This window comes from Salmo salar, unplaced genomic scaffold (genome assembly GCF_905237065.1).
Source record: "Salmo salar unplaced genomic scaffold, Ssal_v3.1, whole genome shotgun sequence".
NCBI classification, from domain to species: Eukaryota; Metazoa; Chordata; class Actinopteri; order Salmoniformes; family Salmonidae; genus Salmo; species Salmo salar.
This window is the reverse complement of record NW_025548758.1, coordinates 15,529-33,933: the sequence shown is the minus strand read 5'-3', so window position 1 is coordinate 33,933 and position 18,405 is coordinate 15,529. Positions and strand designations below refer to the sequence as shown.

Sequence of the window (18,405 nt, the reverse complement as noted above, 5' to 3'; positions counted from 1 at the left end):
GGTTTCTTCCTCTCCCTGCTGTCTATCTGCTCCATGTTGAAATAAATATCAAGTGTTCACACCCCCTTTTATATGGTGACCACTATGTGGAATCAATTATCAATACTGACTAGTCATTATGTATGGTTATCATGTATCATACATGTCAATACTGACTAGTCATTATGTATGGTTATCATGTATCATACATGTCATTTAGATGTTTGTACTTTACAAACTCACATTTTATTTCTGTAGTTCTCTAAATCCATATATAGTAGACAAACCAGTTTAAAATCTATAGGTTTACCAAACGGTTCAGTGATTAACCATTAAGTGGAGATGGATTAAGTGATGGTCAAATGTCTTTAAACAAATGAGAAGAGAATCATATGAAAAGTATTGTGAGCATTGCATTGTGAAAGGCAGTTACTTTATATGAAAGGTATTTCTAGATGAAACACTGATTGGGTTTGGTGAAAAAGTTACTGTGATTTTGTGTGCTGTGAGTTTTGTACTGAGAGTTAAGACATTTTACCACATACTTGTAAGTTCTGACGAAGGCCTTGAAGCAGATACGTAAAGCTTAATAAGGGGGCAGTGATGCTAGCAAGAGCAGTTTCTTATTTTTTTCTCACCACATACTTGTGAAAATAGTACCAAAGCAATAAAAAAAGAATATATCAACTAACACATAATACAGTATGTTATAGCAAACTGGTGCCCGACTGCAGAGTAGATGATGTGGCATGGAAGCATGCGTGAGGTCTGAGCAGGGGAACGCCCACCATGATGATTAGCTGTTAAGCTGCTGGTGGGGTTAGAGGTGTGGGCGTGGTTAGAGGCGTGGCTAACCCACAGTACAAGTCGTTTTTAGTAGGCTCTATCTGAATTGACAGTTTGTTTTGAATTAACCGGGAGCCTCTGTCCTACAACCTCTCTACTTCTCCCTTCTCTGACGCTCAAAACATACTGGTTTAGCTGTGTTGTGTGTGTGTGTGTGTGTGTGCGCAATCAACTTCCATATCCTAGCAGGGGTTCATTATTACCATATCTTACAGAGTTTTCTCCATAATATAGGCCAGGGATCATCAACTAGATTCAGCCACGGGGCAATTTCTTCTTGTAGTAGTAGTCAGAGGAACGGAAAAGAATGACAAATAATATGTAGACTGCAAATTGACGCGCAAGAAGCCCAAACAGATGTAATATTTGACTAATACAGCATCATCTCAAACCTTGTTTCCATACGATCACACATATGTCTATTGTGCGTGAGAATGATTTGGAACAGATTTACAAAATTAAAATGACTTGTAGCTGATTTGCTGGTGTTTTTACAGTCTTTAATGCCCCCCCCCCCCACCCTAAAAAATTGGGATTCAGAAAACTTGGGGGCCAAATAAAATCACCCTCGGCCCAAATTCGCTTGGAGAACCCTGATATAGGCCTTCTCCACTCTATAGAGGCTGTGTACTAAATGCACAACCCTATGGGCCCTGATCAAAAGTAATGCACTACATAGGAAATAGGGTTATATTTGGGACAGAGATAGAGTCATCTCTATAACAAGGTAGGGACCAAATAGGGTGTAGGTAGGGCTGCTGTCATCTATCCGGGGGGGAGAGTCTGTCTCAGAGCTGTGACGAGCTACTGGTAACACTAAACACAGACTGACTGGAGGGAGGGCGAGGGATAGGGATGGAGAGAGAGAGAGAGGGAGGGAGGGAGGTAGAGGGATGAAGAGAGAGAGAGAGAAAGCGAGAAAGAGGGGAGATTGATGGAGAGGAGGGAGGGAGGGAGGGAGGGAGGGAGGAGGGAGAGGGATGAAGGGAGGGAGGAGGGAGAGGGATGAAGAGAGAGAGAGAGAAAGCGAGAGAGGGAGATTGATGGAGAGAGAGAGAGAGAGAGGGAGGGAGGGAGGTAGAGGGGATGGAGAGAGAGAGTTAGGAGGGAGGGAGGGAGGGAGGGATGAAGGGAGGGAGGTGAGTAAAGGGTTGATGGAGTGAGGATGGCAGGCAGATAAGGCAGAGGAGAGGAAAGGGGAGTGGAGTAGGGGAAGGTTGAAAGAGGAAAGGAAGGGGGAATGATAGTGCTCTGATGCGTCAATCTGACACTCCTCAGCGCAGTCACGTCATTGGCTGATCAAACGATGCGTTTACCCAAACACCCACGTTATTCTAAGTTGCTGTTTTTTGACAGCAGTGAAGTCTGACAGCTTTTCCATGTGTGGGTAAGAATGAACAGATATGAATGACAAGCCAACAGTTCTCTCCTCTTTCTTCTGTCTGTCTGTCTGTCTGTCTGTTTGTCTGTCTGCCCTCCTCCTCCTTCTCCTTCTGTCTCTGTCTGTCTCCCCTACTCCTTCTGTTTGTCTGTCTCCCCTCCTCCTCTGTCTGTCTATCTTTGATGGATGTGTCCCAAATGGCACCCTATTCCCTATATAGTGCATTACGGGCTCTGGACAAAAGAAGTGCACTATATAGGGAATAGGGTGCCACATGTTTTCTTATAACCCCACCTGCTTCCATCTATCTACCGGTCTCTCTTTTTCTCTCCTTCACTTCCCCCTGTTTCTCTCTCTTTCTCTCTCTCCATCACTCTATTCTCAGACACAGGATGTCAAGTTTCTAGTCCTACCATCTACATTTCCCTGTCTCTCTATTTCTGTACCCCTCTATCTTACTTCATCTGCCCTGCTCTCTGTGTTCCCCCTCTTTTCTCTCGGTCATCTCTCTATTCTCAGACACAAGCTGTCAGGTTTCTAGTCATAACATCTCTCTGTATCCCCCTCTCTCTCTCTCCACCCTTTCTCACCCATCCCCTTCCCCCTCTCTCTCTCTCTCTCTCTCTCTCTCTCTCCACCCTTTCTCACCCATCCCCTTCCCCCGCCCTCTCTCTCTCCATCCTTTCTCTCCCATCCCCTTCCCCCCCTCTCTCGCTCCACCCTTTCTCTCCCATCCCCTTCCCCCTCTCTCTCTCTCCACCCTTTCTCTCCCATCCCCTTCCCCCCCTCTCTCTCTCTCTCTCTCTCCACCCTTTCTCTCCCATCCCCTTCCCCCTCTCTCTCTCCTCCACCCTTTCTCTCCCATCCCCTTCCCCCCCTCTCTCTCTCCACCCTTTCTCTCCCATCCCCTTCCCCCCCTCTCTCTCTCCACCCTTTCTCTCCCATCCCCTTCCCCCCTCTCTCTCTCCTCTCTCCACCCTTTCTCTCCCATCCCCTTCCCCCCTCTCTCTCTCCACCCTTTCTCTCCCATCCCCTTCCCCCTCTCTCTCTCTCTCTCTCCCACCCTTTCTCTCCCATCCCCTTCCCCCCCCTCTCTCTCTCCACCCTTTCTCTCCCATCCCCTTCCCCCCTCTCTCTCTCCACCCTTTCTCACCCATCCCCTTCCCCTCTCTCTCTCTCTCTCTCCCTCTCTCTCTCTCTCCACCCTTTCTCACCCATCCCCTTCCCCCCCTCTCTCTCTCCATCCTTTCTCTCCCATCCCCTTCCCCCCTCTCTCTCTCCACCCTTTCTCTCCCATCCCCTTCCCCCCCTCTCTCTCTCTCTCCACCCTTTCTCTCCCATCCCCTTCCCCCCTCTCTCTCTCTCTCTCTCTCCACCCTTTCTCTCCCATCCCCTTCCCCCTCTCTCTCTCCCACCCTTTCTCTCCCATCCCCTTCCCCCCCTCTCTCTCTCCACCCTTTCTCTCCCATCCCCTTCCCCCCCTCTCTCTCCACCCTTTCTCTCCCATCCCCTTCCCCCCTCTCTCTCTCCACCCTTTCTCTCCCATCCCCTTCCCCCTCTCTCTCTCCATCCTTTCTCTCCCATCCCCTTCCCCCTCTCTCTCTCTCTCTCTCTCTCTCTCCACCCTTTCTCTCCCATCCCCTTCCCCCCTCTCTCTCTCCACCCTTTCTCTCCCATCCCCTTCCCCCTCTCTCTCTCCACCCTTTCTCTCCCATCCCCTTCCCCCTCTCTCTCCATCCTTTCTCTCCCATCCCCTTCCCCCTCTCTCTCCATCCTTTCTCTCCCATCCCCTTCCCCTCTCTCTCTCTCTCTCCACCCTTTCTCTCCCATCCCTCTTCCCCCTCTCTCTCTCTCTCTCTCTCCACCCTTTCTCTCCCATCCCTCTCCCCCTCTCTCTCTCTCTCTCTCTCTCTCTCTCCACCCTTTCTCTCCCATCCCCTTCCCCCTCTCTCTCTCCACCCTTTCTCTCCCATCCCCTCCCCCTCTCTCTCTCCACCCTTTCTCTCCCATCCCCTTCCCCCTCTCTCTCTCCACCCTTTCTCTCCCATCCCCTTCCACCCTTTCTCTCTCCCATCCCTCTCTCCCATCCCTCTCTCTCTCTCTCTCTCTCTCTCTCTCTGACACACGTGTCCTATTCTAATCTCTAACATCTCCTGTTCCCCTCCTCCCTCTGCCCCCTCTCTCTCTCTCTTTGCCCCCTCTCTCTCTCTTCTCTCTCTGCCCCCCTCTCTCCCCTCTCTCTGCCCCCTCCCTCCCTCTCCTCTCTCTCTGCCCCCTCTCTCTCTCTTCTCTCTCTGCCCCCCCTCTATCCCTCTCCTCTCTCTCTGCCCCCTCTATCCCTCTCCTCTCTCTCTGCCCCCCTCTATCCCTCTCCCCTCTCTCTGCCCCCTCTATCCCTCTCCCCTCTCTCTGCCCCCTCTATCCCTCTCCCCTCTCTCTGCCCCCTCTATCCCTCTCCCCTCTCTCTCTCCATCTTCAGGTTCAATCTGTCCTGTCTGTCGTCTCTGTGACTCAACAACGTCACTATGGACAATTACCAGATGCTCTCTTCCATTTTCTCCTCCACCTCCTCATTGCCTCTCTCTCCATCTGTCTCATCCCTCTCTCCCTCCATCCCTTCTTCCAGGCCTGCTGTCCTGTGTGTGTCCCAAACTATATAGGGAATAGAGAGCCATTTGGGATGCAGACCTAGTTTATATATATATTTATTTGTACTCTCTCTCCCCAGTCAGCATGTCATCGTGTCTTCAGGAGAGAAGATGCCAGTGAACATTATCTCTCAGTGTAAATGGATTCTAACTGATCTACCAGTGTGTGTGTGTGTGTGTGTGTGTGTGTGTGTGTGTGTGTGTGTGTGTGTGTGTGTGTGTGTGTGTGTGTGTGTGTGTGTGTGTGTGTGTGTGTGTGTGTGTGTGTGTGTGAATGCGTGTGTGTGCGTCTGCGTGTATGGTCCACCACTCAGTCATGTGTGTTTTGGCTCCTTCTGGTCTGGTCATGTCCCATGATGCTCTCTGACAGATCTATCTCAAGATATCTGCCTGGTGATGAGTCATCCTAGATTATAGGGCTGCGTCTCAAACCGCACCATATTCCCTTTATATGGTGCACTTTATAGTGAACTATTCTCGAGGAGGGCCCATAGGTCCTGGTCCAAAGTAGTGCACTATAAAGGGAACAGGGTGCCATTTGAGACACAACCTATTACTCCTCTATGCTATCTGTGTGTCGATTAGTTTCTTTAGTTTAGTGACTTTATTGTCCCCATGGGAACATTTGTGTTGCAGTGTCATGTACACCTTTAAAGTGGCACTGAAATACAAAACAAACAATACAACTTTCATAACAGTTACATACCAATAAAAAGAGACTAGCCTGCTGATCTTGCTGGGTCGATAAGAACATTAGCCTGCTGATCTTACTGGGTCGATAGGAACATTAGCCTGCTGATCTTACTGGGTCGATAAGAACATTAGCCTGGTGATCTTACTGGGTCGATAGGAACATTAGCCTGCTGATCTTACTGGGTCGATAGGAACATTAGCCTGGTGATCTTACTGGGTCGATAGGAACATTAGCCTGCTGATCTTACTGGGTCGATAAGAACATTAGCCTGCTGATCTTACTGGGTCGATAGGAACATTAGCCTGCTGATCTTACTGGGTCGATAAGAACATTAGCCTGCTGATCTTACTGAATCGATAGGAACATTAGCCTGCTGATCTTACTGGGTCGATAAGAACATTAGCCTGCTGATCTTACTGGGTCGATAAGAACATTAGCCTGCTGATCTTACTGGGTCGATAAGAACATTAGCCTGGTGACCTTACTGGGTCGATAAGAACATTAGCCTGCTGATCTTACTGGGTCGATAGAAACATTAGCCTGCTGGCCTTACTGGGTCGATAGGAACATTAGCCTGCTGATCTTACTGGGTCGATAAGAACATTAGCCTGCTGATCTTACTGGGTCGATAAGAACATTAGCCTGCTGATCTTACTGGGTCGATAGGAACATTAGCCTGCTGGCCTTACTGAGTCGATAGGAACATTAGCCTGCTGATCTTACTGGGTCGATAGGAACATTAGCCTGCTGGCCTTACTGAGTCGATAGAAACATTAGACTGCTGATCTTACTGGGTCGATAAGAACATTAGCCTGAGCTATTTAGGAGGATATCACACCTGGCACAAATTATTGTCTAGTTCTGTTTTTCCTGCCGAGGGGTGCCTTATTTTCCCCCTCCCTCCTCCCTCCCTCCCTCCCTCCCTCCCTCCCTCCCTCCCTCCAACTTTTTAGGGATACTTTCGGTTACTAGTCCAATGCTCTAACCACTAGGCTATCCTGCCACCCCAAAGAAAAGAAAGAGCATGGGTTTGTCCCAAATGACAACCTATCCCTATAGGGCTTTGGTCAATAGTATGCACCATAGGGAATAGGGTGCCATTTGGGGCGGAGCTGCATGATTTCACGCCAAAGCTTTGGTAATTGTTCCTGTGTTGCCATTTGCCAAACACTAGGGGAACATTGGTGTGTCATGGGCGCAACAACGACAACATATCACGACCGTTATTGTGATCAACTAAAACCCCACCAAGTGACCTATTTCATCAAACTTCTAACACTACCCACTGGGCACACACTGATTGAATCAACGTTGTTTCCATGTAATTTCAATTAAGTTACATTGAACCAATGTGGAATAGACGTTGATTTGATTTGGGTAAGGACAAGTAACCTAGTAGGAAATGCAAGGTTAGAAATATTTGACCATTTGGTCCCTTGCCAAAGCCAACAGTACCATACTTGCGGCATTCGTGTAATGAATGGGTATCTTATCAGACCTCAGGATAAGACCCAGATCCAGACAGTTCGTTACAGGAACAGGGTATCTTATCAGACCTCAGGATAAGACCCAGATCCAGACAGTTCGTTACAGGAACAGGGTATTCTATCAGACCTCAGGATAAGACCCAGATCCAGACAGTTCGTTACAGGAACAGGGTATTCTATCAGACCTCAGGATAAGACCCAGATCCAGACAGTTCTTTACAGGAACAGGGTATCTTATCAGACCTCAGGATAAGACCCAGATCCAGACAGTTCGTTACAGGAACAGGGTATTCTATCAGACCTCAGGATAAGACCCAGATCCAGACAGTTCGTTACAGAAACAGGGTATTCTGCAGACCTCAGGATAAGACCCAGATCCAGACAGTTCGTTACAGGAACAGGGTATTCTATAAGACCTCAGGATAAGACCCAGATCCAGACAGTTCGTTACAGGAACAGGGTATCTTATCAGACCTCAGGATAAGACCCAGATCCAGACAGTTCGTTACAGGAACAGGGTATTCTATCAGACCTCAGGATAAGACCCAGATCCAGACAGTTCATTACAGGAACAGGGTATCTAATCAGACCTCAGGATAAGACCCAGATCCAGACAGTTCGTTACAGGAACAGGGTATCTTATCAGACCTCAGGATAAGACCCAGATCCAGACAGTTCGTTACAGGAACAGGGTATTCTATCAGACCTCAGGATAAGACCCAGATCCAGACAGTTCGTTACAGGAACAGGGTATCTTATCAGACCTCAGGATAAGACCCAGATCCAGACAGTTCATTACAGGAACAGGGTATCTTATCAGACCTCAGGATAAGACCCAGATCCAGACAGTTCGTTACAGGAACAGGGTATTCTATCAGACCTCAGGATAAGACCCAGATCCAGACAGTTCATTACAGGAACAGGGTATCTTATCAGACCTCAGGATAAGACCCAGATCCAGACAGTCCGTTACAGGAACAAGGTATCTTATCAGACCTCAGGATAAGACCCAGATCCAGACAGTTCGTTACAGGAACAAGGTATCTTATCAGACCTCAGGATAAGACCCAGATCCAGACAGTTCGTTACAGGAACAGGGTATTCTATCAGACCTCAGGATAAGACCCAGATCCAGACAGTTCATTACAGGAACAGGGTATCTTATCAGACCTCAGGATAAGACCCAGATCCAGACAGTTCGTTACAGGAACAAGGTATCTTATCAGACCTCAGGATAAGACCCAGATCCAGACAGTTCGTTACAGGAACAGGGTATTCTATCAGACCTCAGGATAAGACCCAGATCCAGACAGTTCGTTACAGGAACAGGGTATTCTATCAGACCTCAGGATAAGACCCAGATCCAGACAGTTTGTTACAGGAACAGGGTATCTTATCAGACCTCAGGATAAGACCCAGATCCAGACAGTTCGTTACAAGAACAGGGTATTCTATCAGACCTCAGGATAAGACCCAGATCCAGACAGTTCGTTACAGGAACAGGGTATTCTATCAGACCTCAGGATAAGACCCAGATCCAGACAGTTCATTACAGGAACAGGGTATCTTATCAGACCTCAGGATAAGACCCAGATCCAGACAGTTCGTTACAGGAACAAGGTATCTTATCAGACCTCAGGATAAGACCCAGATCCAGACAGTTCGTTACAGGAACAGGGTATTCTATCAGACCTCAGGATAAGACCCAGATCCAGACAGTTCGTTACAGGAACAGGGTATCTTATCAGACCTCAGGATAAGACCCAGATCCAGACAGTTCGTTACAGGAACAGGGTATCTTATCAGACCTCAGGATAAGACCCAGATCCAGACAGTTGGAATGAACAAAAGTTTATTACAAAAACAGAGGGCAGGCAAACAACAGGTCAAGCATAGGTCAGTAATCCAGGGTAGTGTCACTAGGTACAGAACTGCAGGCAGAACGGTCCAAACAGGGACTAGAGCAAAAACCAGGAGTACAGGGAAAAACGCTGGTAGACTTGATGAACTGACAACAGACAAACAGAAAACACAGGTATAAATGCACAGGGGGAAATGGGGGAAATGGGAGACACCTGGAGGGGGGTGGAGACGAGCACAAGACAGGTGAAACAGGTTAGGGTGTGACAGGCTGTTGTTTACTTCACTGACTGTTGCGCACTACATCTGACGATGTGGGGGAAATGGAGTCCCTAGAGAAAGCAAGAACAAGATGGTTGTCAGGAGTAGTACAGTACTATCATAAGGAGATGTACTATACTTGGTAAACGGAGGAGGATTGGAGGAAAAAAAGAGAGGGAGAGGAGGTCTAAGAGAGAGAGAGAGGGGAGAAGAGGGTGAGCTTGAGTCAGATATAAATGGGGAAAAAGGTAGATGGTTTGTTAAAGAAGAGTGGTAGAAAGTGTAAGCAGAGGGAGCTGAAGACAGGAGGAGAAATGGAAGTGAATGAGGGTGAAGTATCGCAGGTGGTAGGTGTGGTGAAGTTATCGGAGATAGAGGAATACACCGAGGGTCAGGATAAAGATGAGTCTGTGACAGTAGGAGTGAAGTTTTTCCATAAAGTGGACTTTTGCCTTTTGGCTTAAACATTTTGTGGTCTCACGGTGGGTGAAAACAGAGTTGGGTAGTGTGGAATCGGTGAGGGTAACCAGAAGTGGTCCAGTGATAATTGTTTGTGTTTCTGTTGGTCAGAGGGAGAAAGTGCTCGGAGTAAAACAAATGGAGGCAAGAAAACGGAATTGTTTCGCTCTCAAGAAAAGGGCACCAATGAAAGTGATAACTGGGGAAGCAGTGATACAGAGTGATAACTGAGGAAGCAGTGATACGGAGTGATAACTGGGGAAGCAGTGATACGGAGTGATAACGGAGTGATAACTGGGGAAGCAGTGATAACGGAGTGATAACGGAGTGATACCTGGGGAAGCAGTGATACGGAGTGATAACGGAGTGATAACTGGGGAAGCAGTGATAACGGAGTGATAAAGGAGTGATAACTGGGGAAGCAGTAAATATAAAAGTTGACCAGCTGAGGGGAAAGATTCCCGGTGTAAGTGATGCTCGTCGTTTGATGCGACGCAGACAGGGTGGCGAGACTCAGACAGGGTGGCGAGACTCAGACAGGGTGGGGAGACTCAGACAGGGTGGGGAGACTCAGACAGGGTGGGGAGACTCAGACAGGGTGGGGAGACTCAGACAGGGTGGGGAGACTCAGACAGGGTGGGGAGACTCAGACAGGGTGGGGAGACTCAGACAGGATGGGGGAAACAGAAGAGTCATTGTCTGTTCTTTTGAGTTTTGAAGATGAGTCTTTGCCTTAAAAAGTTATGTTAGGATATACAAGTTATCCTGTACGAGCGTATGTGCTGAATACATTACGATGTTACAGATGTCAAGCTTATGGGCATGTGACAACAGTATGTAGGAGGGAGGTTCCTAGGTGTGAGAAGTGTGCAGAAGGGCATGAGACAAAGGAATGTGTAGCATTGGGGAAAGTAGTGGTATGTGTTAATTGTAGGGGTGCCCATTTTTTTAAATGTATTTAACCTTCATTTAACTAGGCAAGTCAGTTAAGAGCAAATTCTTATTTACAATGACGGCCTACTGGGGAACAGTGGGTTAACTGCCTTGTTCAGGGGCAGAATGACACATTTGGAGAGGCAGGTTGAGGTTTCTAGGGTTAGAGTAGAGCAGAAGTTGTCATATGCTGAGGCAGTGAAGGCAGTAGAGGAAGATGGGTCAAGGGGAAGGAGTGGTGTGAGTAGTAGATCTGTACCAGTACAGAGGGAGGGATCCTGAGAGGAGTGGTGTGAGTAGTAGATCTGTACCAGTACAGAGGGAGGGATCCTGAGAGGAGTGGTGTGAGTAGTAGATCTGTACCAGTACAGAGGGAGGGATCCTGAGAGGAGTGGTGTAGTAGTAGATCTGTACCAGTACAGAGGGAGGGATCCTGAGAGGAGTGGTGTAGTAGTAGATCTGTACCAGTACAGAGGGAGGGATCCTGAGAGGAGTGGTGTGAGTAGTAGATCTGTACCAGTACAGAGGGAGGGATCCTGAGAGGAGTGGTGTGAGTAGTAGATCTGTACCAGATCCAGACAGTTCGTTACAGGAACAGGGTATCTTATCAGACCTCAGGATAAGACCCAGATCCAGACAGTTCGTTACAGGAACAGGGTATTCTATCAGACCTCAGGATAAGACCCAGATCCAGACAGTTCATTACAGGAACAGGGTATTCTATCAGACCTCAGGATAAGACCCAGATCCAGACAGTTCGTTACAGGAACAGGGTATTCTATCAGACCTCAGGATAAGACCCAGATCCAGACAGTTCGTTACAGGAACAGGGTATTCTATCAGACCTCAGGATAAGACCCAGATCCAGACAGTTCGTTACAGGAACAGGGTATTCTATCAGACCTCAGGATAAGACCCAGATCCAGACAGTTCGTTACAGGAACAGGGTATCTTATCAGACCTCAGGATAAGACCCAGATCCAGACAGTTCATACAGGAACAGGGTATCTTATCAGACCTCAGGATAAGACCCAGATCCAGACAGTTCGTTACAGGAACAGGGTATTCTATCAGACCTCAGGATAAGACCCAGATCCAGACAGTTCGTTACAGGAACAGGGTATTCTATCAGACCTCAGGATAAGACCCAGATCCAGACAGTTCTTTACAGGAACAGGGTATCTTATCAGACCTCAGGATAAGACCCAGATCCAGACAGTTCGTTACAGGAACAGGGTATTCTATCAGACCTCAGGATAAGACCCAGATCCAGACAGTTCGTTACAGGAACAGGGTATTCTATCAGACCTCAGGATAAGACCCAGATCCAGACAGTTCATTACAGGAACAGGGTATCTTATCAGACCTCAGGATAAGACCCAGATCCAGACAGTTCGTTACAGGAACAAGGTATCTTATCAGACCTCAGGATAAGACCCAGATCCAGACAGTTCGTTACAGGAACAGGGTATTCTATCAGACCTCAGGATAAGACCCAGATCCAGACAGTTCATTACAGGAACAGGGTATCTTATCAGACCTCAGGATAAGACCCAGATCCAGACAGTTCGTTACAGGAACAAGGTATCTTATCAGACCTCAGGATAAGACCCAGATCCAGACAGTTCGTTACAGGAACAGGGTATTCTATCAGACCTCAGGATAAGACCCAGATCCAGACAGTTGGAATGAACAAAAGTTTATTACAAAAACAGAGGGCAGGCAAACAACAGGTCAAGCATAGGTCAGTAATCCAGGGTAGTGTCACTAGGTACAGAACTGCAGGCAGAACGGTCCAAACAGGGACTAGAGCAAAAACCAGGAGTACAGGGAAAAACGCTGGTAGACTTGATGAACTGACAACAGACAAACAGAAAACACAGGTATAAATGCACAGGGGGAAATGGGGGAAATGGGAGACACCTGGAGGGGGGTGGAGACGAGCACAAGACAGGTGAAACAGGTTAGGGTGTGACAGGCTGTTGTTTACTTCACTGACTGTTGCGCGCTACATCTGACGATGTGGGGGAAATGGAGTCCCTAGAGAAAGCAAGAACAAGATGGTTGTCAGGAGTAGTACAGTATTATCATAAGGAGATGTACTATACTTGGTAAACGGAGGAGGATTGGAGGAAAAAAAGAGAGGGAGAGGAGGTCTAAGAGAGAGAGAGAGGGGAGAAGAGGGTGAGCTTGAGTCAGATATAAATGGGGGAAAAAGCTAGATGGTTTGTTAAAGAAGAGTGGTAGAAAGTGTAAGCAGAGGGAGCTGAAGACAGGAGGAGAAATGGAAGTGAATGAGGGTGAAGTATCGCAGGTGGTAGGTGTGGTGAAGTTATCGGAGATAGAGGAATACACCGAGGGTCAGGATAAAGATGAGTCTGTGACAGTAGGAGTGAAGTTTTTCCATAAAGTGGACTTTTGCCTTTTGGCTTAAACATTTTGTGGTCTCACGGTGGGTGAAAACAGAGTTGGGTAGTGTGGAATCGGTGAGGGTAACCAGAAGTGGTCCAGTGATAATTGTTTGTGTTTCTGTTGGTCAGAGGGAGAAAGTGCTCGGAGTAAAACAAATGGAGGCAAGAAAACGGAATTGTTTCGCTCTCAAGAAAAGGGCACCAATGAAAGTGATAACTGGGGAAGCAGCGATACAGAGTGATAACTGAGGAAGCAGTGATACGGAGTGATAACTGGGGAAGCAGTGATACGGAGTGATAACGGAGTGATAACTGGGGAAGCAGTGATAACGGAGTGATAACGGAGTGATAACTGGGGAAGCAGTGATACGGAGTGATAACGGAGTGATAACTGGGGAAGCAGTGATAACGGAGTGATAACGGAGTGATAAAGGAGTGATAACTGGGGAAGCAGTAAATATAAAAGTTGACCAGCTGAGGGGAAAGATTCCCGGTGTAAGTGATGCTCGTCGTTTGATGCGACGCAGACAGGGTGGCGAGACTCAGACAGGGTGGCGAGACTCAGACAGGGTGGGGAGACTCAGACAGGGTGGGGAGACTCAGACAGGGTGGGGAGACTCAGACAGGGTGGGGAGACTCAGACAGGGTGGGGAGACTCAGACAGGATGGGGGAAACAGAAGAATCATTGTCTGTTCTTTTGAGTTTTGAAGATGAGTCTTTGCCTTAAAAAGTGATGTTAGGATATACAAGTTATCCTGTACGAGCGTATGTGCTGAATACATTACGATGTTACAGATGTCAAGCTTATGGGCATGTGGCAGCAGTGTGTAGGAGGGAGGTTCCTAGGTGTGAGAAGTGTGCAGAAGGGCATGAGACAAAGGAATGTGTAGCATTGGGGAAAGTAGTGGTATGTGTTAATTGTAGGGGTGCCCATTTTTTTAAATGTATTTAACCTTCATTTAACTAGGCAAGTCAGTTAAGAGCAAATTCTTATTTACAATGACGGCCTACTGGGGAACAGTGGGTTAACTGCCTTGTTCAGGGGCAGAATGACACATTTGGAGAGGCAGGTTGAGGTTTCTAGGGTTAGAGTAGAGCAGAAGTTGTCATATGCTGAGGCAGTGAAGGCAGTAGAGGAAGATGGGTCAAGGGGAAGGAGTGGTGTGAGTAGTAGATCTGTACCAGTACAGAGGGAGGGATCCTGAGAGGAGTGGTGTGAGTAGTAGATCTGTACCAGTACAGAGGGAGGGATCCTGAGAGGAGTGGTGTGAGTAGTAGATCTGTACCAGTACAGAGGGAGGAATCCTGAGAGGAGTGGTGTAGTAGTAGATCTGTACCAGTACAGAGGGAGGGATCCTGAGAGGAGTGGTGTAGTAGTAGATCTGTACCAGTACAGAGGGAGGGATCCTGAGAGGAGTGGTGTGAGTAGTAGATCTGTACCAGTACAGAGGGAGGGATCCTGAGAGGAGTGGTGTAGTAGTAGATCTGTACCAGTACAGAGGGAGGGATCCTGAGAGGAGTGGTGTGAGTAGTAGATCTGTACCAGTACAGAGGGAGGGATCCTGAGAGGAGTGGTGTGAGTAGTAGATCTGTACCAGTTCAGAGGGAGGGATCCTGAGAGGAGTGGTGTGAGTAGTAGATCTGTACCAGTACAGAGGGATGGGCCAAAAAGTCATATACGTTTCAGTAAGATTGGATTTTTAGCATTTATAGCAATGGTTATCAACTGTACTGCAGGGATAAGTTGCAGAAAATGTAGTTTGTGGTGGTCGCTGCAGAGAAGTATTTGGGTGTGCGAGACTTGACATCAGAAGAGTTACAGGGTGTGTTAAGTGGTGATGTCCCATCCTTTCAGGGTGATGGCATGAGGTAAGACTAAATAGATTTAAATAGTGGAGTAGGGTGGTAATTTTGTTTTATATCATTTTAAAATGAGTGAGTAGTGTAAGATGATAGGGTATTTAATTTATTACATTTTTATTTTTCATGCAAAGTGTAAGGGAGTTGTACTCCAGTCTAGTAGGTGGCGGTAATGCAACTAATTGGATGCCAACCGCAAAAAACCTCATAGAAGAAGAAGAACGTGTGACAGTATTTAACGACTTATGCGAGTCAGTTCACTTTTCCCAGGGAGACACCAACAAAGTTTCTGAGTGAGATAACATGGAAGACAACAACAACGTGACAAGAAAGTACCATCAGAAAGGGACTAATGGATTTAGAACGGACCGTGTGGTTGTGCGTAATTTCGAAAGCGCTGACTATCCGGACGTCGAGCGCATATTCATTGACGGGCTGATGGAGATGGTTCCGGACACCGCGTTTAGAGGGTTAAAACGTCACCCTGAGAGCCTGCTGCTGTACGCCGCTATGACAAGTAAGCGAGATATAGGTCTTATATCAATTTATATATTGACTGTTATTCCATCAATAGGTTACAGTTTTCACTGTCATATGATTGCTTTAGTCTGAGAAAATGTGCTTTTGACAATGGAGAATGTGTTATAAATGTAATAATTTACATTTAGGCTATCTTGACATTTCATCAATACCGTTTGTTATTTGATTGCATTATTTAGTATAATTCTGGGAAATGTGCAGTAGAATGAATAATTTGTGCTCGATTGCGATAGTACCAACTCATTTCCTTCCTGTGACTATTGCGATAGTACCAACTAATTTCCTTCCTGTTACTATTGTATGTCAACATTTTAGATTACTCAATCATCTATTTTTCGCCATGTCTTTTGCAGTTGTTTGTTTTATTGCGACCAAGTCGTTGTTGCTGACTTGTTTGGTGCCTCTCGCTGTCCTGTGCGCACGCTACTACTACAGCAGGAGAGTTGTCCTTGGGTACCTGGAGCGCGCCAAACTCACGGATATGGGCGACATCGAGGGACATTACATGAAAACTCCAGGTAATAGTTTTGGTGGAATAGTTTTTTAAAAATGCATTTGTCATTCGTTTTGTTTGTTTATTTCAGTGTAGTTGGCTTTAGTTTAGTTATATTGCACATAGTTATTTTGTAAAAAAAATGAATATGCACACAAGGTTCAGTGCCTGGTTAAAAGCAAACTTCCAGGGAGGTAAAATAAAACCAGGGCTTCATTCCTGTCTCCATTCTTGAATATAATTACTCATCTAAAATGACAAGCTAGTGCCTGTGGATGTGTCACCATGATCCCGCTGACTCCAGGCTCATTTTGGTCAACCCCCATCAATAGAAAATAAAAAGTATAGTAAATCTTTGTCCCCAACAGGATGACCAGTCAGTGATTAGGCTCTTCCAAGAAAAGGATCCATTTAAAGTATAAAAGTCAATAGACAATGACATCAGCTTTTATTAAATGGGAGGATTAGGACATCGTTTGATATAACCCACTATTTCCAAATTCCACCTCCCTTATTTCTCTCAGACTCCTGTCTGTGGGTTGCAGTGCTGGAGGGCAGTGTGGTGGGTGTAGTGGCGGCCCGTGCCCTGCGGGGGGAAGCTGGCACTGTGGAGCTGCATCGCATGTCGGTGGACAGGCCCTGTCGGCACCGCGGGGTTGGCTTTGCCCTCGGGCGGAAGGTTCTACAATTTGCAGCGGACCGTGGCTACCTCTCTGTCGTCTTGGGAACCACGGCCTACTCGCCGGCTGCTCACCGGCTATACCAGACTCTGGGGTTCCGATGCGTCGGTGTCACCAAGGGATACGCCACTCCTGGCGTGAGCCGGTCGGTTCTGGAACAGCTCTTCTACCGGGTCAGTCATCACCACTACCGGATGGACATGACCGTTCACAAGACTAACACTCACAGCCAACACTGAGCACAGAACAGTGATGGAGCATAGCACAGAACAGTGATGGAGCATAGCACAGAACAGTGATGGAGCACAGCACAGAACAGTGATGGAGCACAGCACAGAACAGTGATGGAGCACAGCACAGAACAGTGATGGAGCACAGCACGGAAGTGATGGAGCACAGCACGGAAGTGATGGAGCACAGTAATAAAGTACAACACGGAACAGTGATGGAGCCCAGCACACGGAACAGTGATGGAGCCCAGCACAGTAATAAAGCACAGCACGGAACAGGGATGGAGCACGGAACAGGGATGGAGCACGGAACAGGGATGGAGTACAACACACGAGTGCACATGCAGGCAAATGCACGCCACACACGCAAGCACACACTCTAACCCAACCCCCTGAGACCCTGAGCACCTTGTTTCACCATTTAGTGAATGGAAGAAAATCTCCAGAACGTAATGTATGTAATCACTAGGTTAAAGGTAAAGAATTGTTCGCAAATGTACCGTTTTTCCTTGTGATTTGAAGAGGTTTCTGTTAATTTCCTGTTCAGAGAATTGGTGGGGAAATGGGGTACGTTCGAGTGCATGGTTTATTCAGGGTAACGCTAGTAGCTTATTCCGGGTGACATGCATGTTTATATCCCAGGTTATTGATGCTTAAAGCATAGCAGCATCTCCATTGAAATGTGTGCTGGTATTATTACATATGTTTATCTGAACATGTCTGTATGGTATATCATGTGCTTTGAATGTTAATTGACCAGATGTATAAGGCTTGGGTATTGCTATAAGAAGCCTGTACTCTCATTGTTTGAGGAACAGGACAGGGAACAGGTCGGCATGCTGCTCGGGTTTGTTTGAAATGCTCTATTTGATCATTTCTGTAAATACTTGCACATTTTGCCGGCTATTATCTTCACTTGCAAATAAAAAGTATCACTTTGGGCAAGAAAAATCCATCGACTTCGTCAGCCTCCTCACTGTTAAATTCCTACTGCATGGTCACCTCAAAAGTGGTATTCAAACTTTTTCAGTTTTGAATTTTCCTGCCAGAATTTCTGGGGACCCAATTTTTGGGGGGCAATACTTTTCTCACGACCACAACACACCCCAAATCTAATGACACAACCTTCAAATCTGTACATTACAATTTTTACATCAACAAATAACCTTGAATTCATTACATTTTCAAAATCAAAATAAACAAATAAATATATTTACTCAAATTGTATTTTTTTCCCCAAGTATCTTTCTCAACAGGTCTATTGTCTCATATTTGATTTTGTACTCTGTTTTTGTTCCTAAAAAATACCACTCAATAGTGTTTCAGACAAAACCAATGTTTCTGCATGAGGTTAACTACATGTTAGCATGAACCGAAGGAGATAGCTAGACACTTTGGGAGGAAACAGTTATCATTTGTCCAAAAGTTGAAATGTTCTGGTCAAGCTCAAGTCACTGAAAGTTCAAGTTATAAAATGCTGCACAGAAGTGTATCATATCCCCCTCTCTCAGAAGCTATAGGGATAAAAGGTATACTTTCATATCCCCCTCTCTCAAAAGCTATAGGGATAAAAGGTATACTTTCATATCCCCCTCTCTCAAAAGCTATAGGGGTAAAAGGTATACTTTCATATCCCCTCTCT

At 46.7% G+C, this 18,405-nt stretch overlaps 1 protein-coding gene across 2 annotated transcripts; it reads left to right on the top strand.

Annotated features, from left to right (window-relative positions):
- Positions 1-14,641: 14,641 nt before the first annotated feature.
- On the top strand, positions 14,642-17,716 carry LOC106577271 (N-acetylaspartate synthetase). 2 transcript variants are annotated; one of them, XM_014155210.2, is made up of 4 exons: positions 14,642-14,829; positions 15,091-15,337; positions 15,714-15,878; positions 16,378-17,716. In XM_014155210.2, the coding sequence occupies exons 2-4, from the start codon at positions 15,124-15,126 to the stop codon at positions 16,770-16,772; spliced, it is 774 nt and encodes a 257-aa protein (XP_014010685.2). In that variant the 5' UTR covers positions 14,642-14,829; positions 15,091-15,123; the 3' UTR covers positions 16,773-17,716. The 2 variants fall into 2 exon arrangements, with proteins under 2 accessions (XP_014010685.2, XP_045568686.1); XM_045712730.1 differs by lacking the exon at positions 14,642-14,829 and having other exon boundaries at positions 15,076-15,337; positions 15,796-15,878.
- The last annotated feature ends 689 nt before the right edge of the window (positions 17,717-18,405 follow it).